The sequence below is a fragment of the Ovis canadensis genome, chromosome 8 (genome assembly GCF_042477335.2).
Source record: "Ovis canadensis isolate MfBH-ARS-UI-01 breed Bighorn chromosome 8, ARS-UI_OviCan_v2, whole genome shotgun sequence".
Lineage (NCBI taxonomy): Eukaryota > Metazoa > Chordata > Mammalia > Artiodactyla > Bovidae > Ovis > Ovis canadensis.
This window is the reverse complement of record NC_091252.1, coordinates 61060188-61064981: the sequence shown is the minus strand read 5'-3', so window position 1 is coordinate 61064981 and position 4794 is coordinate 61060188. Positions and strand designations below refer to the sequence as shown.

Below are 4794 nucleotides of genomic sequence, written 5' to 3'. Positions count from 1 at the left end.
GGGTGAGGGTTCGATCCCTGGTCAAGGAGGTAAGATCCCACATGATTTGTGGCCAAAAAAACAAAACATACAACAGAAGCAATGTTGTAACAAATTCAATAGTTTAAAAATGGTCCATATTTTTTTAAATCCTTTTTTAAAAAAAGCTACAGGGGGCTTCCCGGTGATTCAGCAGTAAAGAATCCACCTACCAGTGCAGGAGACACTGGTTCGAGCCCTGGCCCAGGACGATCCCACAGGCCACAGAGCAACTAAGCCCGTGAGCCACAACTACTGAGCCTGTGCTCTAGAGCCCGGGAGCCTCAACTACAGATGCCCGCACACCTAGAGCCCGTGCTCCGCAGCTCAAGAAGCCACAGCAATGCAAAGCCCACACACTGCAACTAGAAAGTAGCCCCTGGTCACAAAACTAGGGGAAAAGTCTGTGCAGCAGTGAAGACCCAGCACAGCCAAAAATAAATAAATAAAAGTTTTAAAATGCTGCATGGATATATTGTATAGCACAGGGACTACAGGCAATACTTTTTCATAACTGTACATAGAGTATAGCCTTTAAAAATTGTGGAATCACCATATTGTACATTTGTAATGTATAATATTATATATCAACTATACTTCCCTTTTTTAAAAAGTTGGAGTTGACATTCAGAGAAGAAAAAATATATATCAAAAACATGTAAAGATTTTATGAATACTGAAATACTGTCATTTGTCTTCCAGGTGAAAGAACATGGCTTTTTCATTCAGACTGTAGCATACAGTTCTGTGGTTTTTCCATTTACCCACACAAAATGGAACCCAAGAGACGACACAGCTGAGGAAATTACAGAGTCTTTACCAATGAAAGTTGTTCAAGTCTGCATAGATTTCAGCTGAAACAAACAACCACCAGCTTCTCCACAGCATAGAATAGAACAGGGGAAAATGAACATCACTAACTGTACCCCGGAAGCCAGTGTGGCTGTGAGACCCAAGACCATCACGGAGAAGATGCTCGTTTCCATGACTCTGGCGATGATCACCACCCTGACTATGCTGCTAAACTCCGCCGTGATCGTGGCCATCTGCACCACCAAGAAGCTCCACCAGCCTGCCAACTACCTGATCTGCTCTCTAGCCGTGACGGATCTCCTGGTGGCTGTGCTTGTCATGCCCTTGAGCATCATGTACATCGTCATGGAGAGCTGGAAGCTGGGGTACTTCATCTGCGAGGTGTGGCTGAGTGTGGATATGACCTGCTGCACCTGCTCCATCCTTCATCTCTGTGTGATCGCCCTGGACAGGTACTGGGCCATCACCAATGCTATCGAGTATGCCAGGAAGAGGACCGCCAAGAGGGCCGGGCTGATGATCCTCACGGTCTGGACCATCTCCATCTTCATCTCCATGCCCCCTCTATTCTGGAGGAGCCACCGCCAACTCAGCCCACCCCCTAGTCAGTGCACCATCCAGCACGACCACGTCATCTACACCATCTACTCCACGCTTGGGGCATTCTACATTCCCTTGACTCTGATACTGATTCTGTATTACCGGATTTACCATGCAGCCAAGAGCCTTTACCAGAAAAGAGGTTCAAGCCGGCATTTAAGCAACAGAAGCACAGATAGCCAAAATTCGTTCGGCAGTTGTAAATTGACACAGACGTTCTGTGTGTCTGACTTCTCCACCTCAGACCCTACCACAGAGTTTGAGAAGATCCACACCTCCATTAGGATTCCTCCCTTTGACAATGACCTAGATCACCCAGGAGAACGCCAACAAATCTCCAGCACCAGGGAGCGCAAGGCAGCACGAATCCTGGGTCTGATTTTGGGTGCATTCATCTTGTCGTGGCTGCCATTCTTCATCAAAGAATTGATAGTAGGTCTGAGCACCTATGCTGTGTCCTCCGAAGTGGCTGATTTTTTGACCTGGCTTGGTTATGTGAATTCTCTGATCAACCCTCTGCTCTACACAAGTTTCAATGAAGACTTTAAGCTGGCTTTTAAAAAGCTTATTCGGTGCCGAGAACATACTTAGATTGTAAAAACTCAGAGGGCTTGACTTTTACCAGCCTCGTGAGTGCACGGGGGTAGGGGATGCAGCTTATTAATTCTTGGACATAGTTGGTTCAGGAGAGTTTGTAAGTACATGTGGTCTTGTTTGTCTTTTTTTCTTTTTCTGTTTTGTTATTTTGTGTGCTGTTTTCTACCTCTGGTCTTATTTGTGGTACATAATTTCAAATAAACACTATCAAACAAAAACAGAAATTTCATAGCAGTAATAATAAGGTGAAATAGTAAATACTTTTTATTTCTTTAGCCATTTCAGTTAACCCAGCAATTAAAGAATGCTAAAATAAATCTTCATGTGCAGAATTCTTTATTACTTATGCATCAAATACATGATGACCTGCCCTGGTGTGTGGCACTAATTCTGAGCTTATGGACCCAAATGCTTAAAACTTCCATTGGGTATTGCATGATAACATAAGGGATTTTTTTTAAGTGGTGCACTGTTATCTACTGATTGCAGATCTGACCTGAAATCATTCCTTATGACTACATGGCCTGCAACTTTCTGGCACAAACAGTATAGCTGGCTCTTAGGGCTCTTAGTTCACGATTAAATAAGCATCTTCATTCTCTAAAAAGAACCTAGAATGAATGTACTAATACTTTCCTAGGCCTTTGACTATGAATGTGAAACATAAGCAAATAATATTATGAAACAATTATCAAAACTAGTCACTTTGTTGTTGACACATTGGGCCTCCTCTAGTTCTCAGAAGCATCACAGCAAAACTTTGGATACACCCTCCCATTCTAGCAGGATTAAAGTGGGAGTACCTGCCAAACTGGAGAACTTTTAAAGCAACATTAAGCTACTCTACCCATTAAGGGATGTATTGATCAGATGAGGGAATACATTACCTGAAGAACTTTGTTGGAGAAAGTTACTCATTAAATTACCAGTTGTGTATGTGGGGGAAAAAAATTAAACATTGGAAATCTATGTTTATAGCAGAAACCACGCACCAGGAAGTGAGTATGAAATTGTGTCTCCTGGAATCCCTGTGGCTTCCATGCCAGACTGCTGCCTGGGTCCAGGAGGCTGCAGGCAGGACCCAAGGCCACACAGTGTGTGGCTGACAGGGACCAATGGCTCCAGTCCCTTGGAGGAGCTCACCGTTAAGTCAAGAGTGCTGACAGAAGGGACTGAAAGTGTGTAAATTCTTGCACATTCCTCAGTAAGCGACTGTTGTAGAGCTGGGCTCCTCACCTCTCATCCACGACCTCTCCCACTTCTTCACTTCCCGCAGATCGTGTCTCTTCTTTGTTGAGAAGACATTGGTTTCTCGACCATCTCCACCTCCATGTTTTAGTCCTTAATTCCATCCCCTCCCAACTTTTCTATAATCTTGCCCTTCTCTTTCTCATTCTCTCCCTCTCCCTTTTAATCTCCTTCCCATCACCGCTTCCTCTGCCCACTCTTCTTTACTCTCAGCCATCAATTTGCTCAAGCCTTTTTTCGCACTAGGACAGAGTCCTCTGGCTGTAGTACCTCCTCAGGCTCCTTCTCCCTCTCTCTCCTTGTTCTCCCACCTGAGTCTCCAGTTATCCACCCATTTGTTCTGCCTCCAGTTCTCACCTTCCACTGCCTATTCTCTCTTTTGCCATCTGGGTATGCCTGTCCCAATTCCCCCAAAACTGATCTCCCAAAGGTTACTGGGGACTTGCCAATGGGCAAATCTAGTGACCTTCCCTCTGTCCTTATCTAACTTCCTGTTCTCATCAGTTCAGACAGTTAGCCATCCCTTTCATGTTTAAGTCCGTGCCTTCTAGGATCCTTTACTTTCTCACTTCTCTAGTTAGCTTCTCATTCTTTGCCTCCTTTTCTTCATTCTGGGAGTTTACTATCAGTTCTCACTGCCTGTATATTCATACTCCATTCCAACCTCCCATCATTTCCACAAATATTTCCATGCCTGAGGCTCTAAAATATGTGTCTCTGATTGTGATCTGTCTTATTCTCACACCACAGACCCATGAATTAAGTCTGATGGACATCTCCTGTGAACACTGTCAGTGCCTCAAACACAGCCCTTCTAAACTGAACTCATGATCATTTTCCTGCACTCAAACCTTCTCCTTTCTACCTTCTCAGTCTCAGACAGCAGGATTTTGTTTTATTTATTTTGGGGGCTGCACTAGGTCTTTATTATAGCACATGGGCTTTCTCCCGATGCAGTTCACGGACTTACTTGCTCCTAGTTCCCTGACCAGAGATCAAACCTGCATCCCCTGCATTGGAAGGCAGATTCTTCATTTGTTTTTTGTTTTCATTTTCTTTCTCGGGGTGGAGGGAGTTGTGCTGAGTCTTCATTGCTGTATGTGGGCTTTCTCTAGTTGTGGCGAAGGAAGCTACCTTCTAGTGGTGGTGTGTGGGTTTCTCGTTGCCATGGCTTCTCTTGCTGCAGAGCATGGGCTTTAGGGTGTGTGGACTTCAGGTGTGGCCCATGGGCTCAGTAGCTGCAGCTCCCAGGTTCTAGAGCACAGGCTCAGTTAGTTGTGGTCTATGGGCTTAATCGCTCCACGGGATCTTCCCAGACCAGGGATTAAACCCATTTCTCCTGCATTGGTAGGCATATTCTTAACCACTAGATTACTGTGGAAGTCCCAGACAACAGGATTACCATGCATTTTATCATTCACATTAGATAAATGAGATTCTCTCTCTTTGTGGTTTGTCTTTCACATCCATATAGTATAAAAGTCTTATTATCCATTTACCTCTGTAGAAATGCTTGTA

General features: G+C 44.4%; 1 protein-coding gene across 1 annotated transcript; it reads left to right on the top strand.

Moving 5' to 3' along the window:
• Nucleotides 1-813: 813 nt before the first annotated feature.
• Nucleotides 814-2193, top strand: HTR1E (5-hydroxytryptamine receptor 1E). The gene has a single exon (XM_069598902.1). The coding sequence runs from the start codon at nucleotides 925-927 to the stop codon at nucleotides 2020-2022; it is 1098 nt and encodes a 365-aa protein (XP_069455003.1). The 5' UTR covers nucleotides 814-924; the 3' UTR covers nucleotides 2023-2193.
• Nucleotides 2194-4794: the final 2601 nt, after the last annotated feature.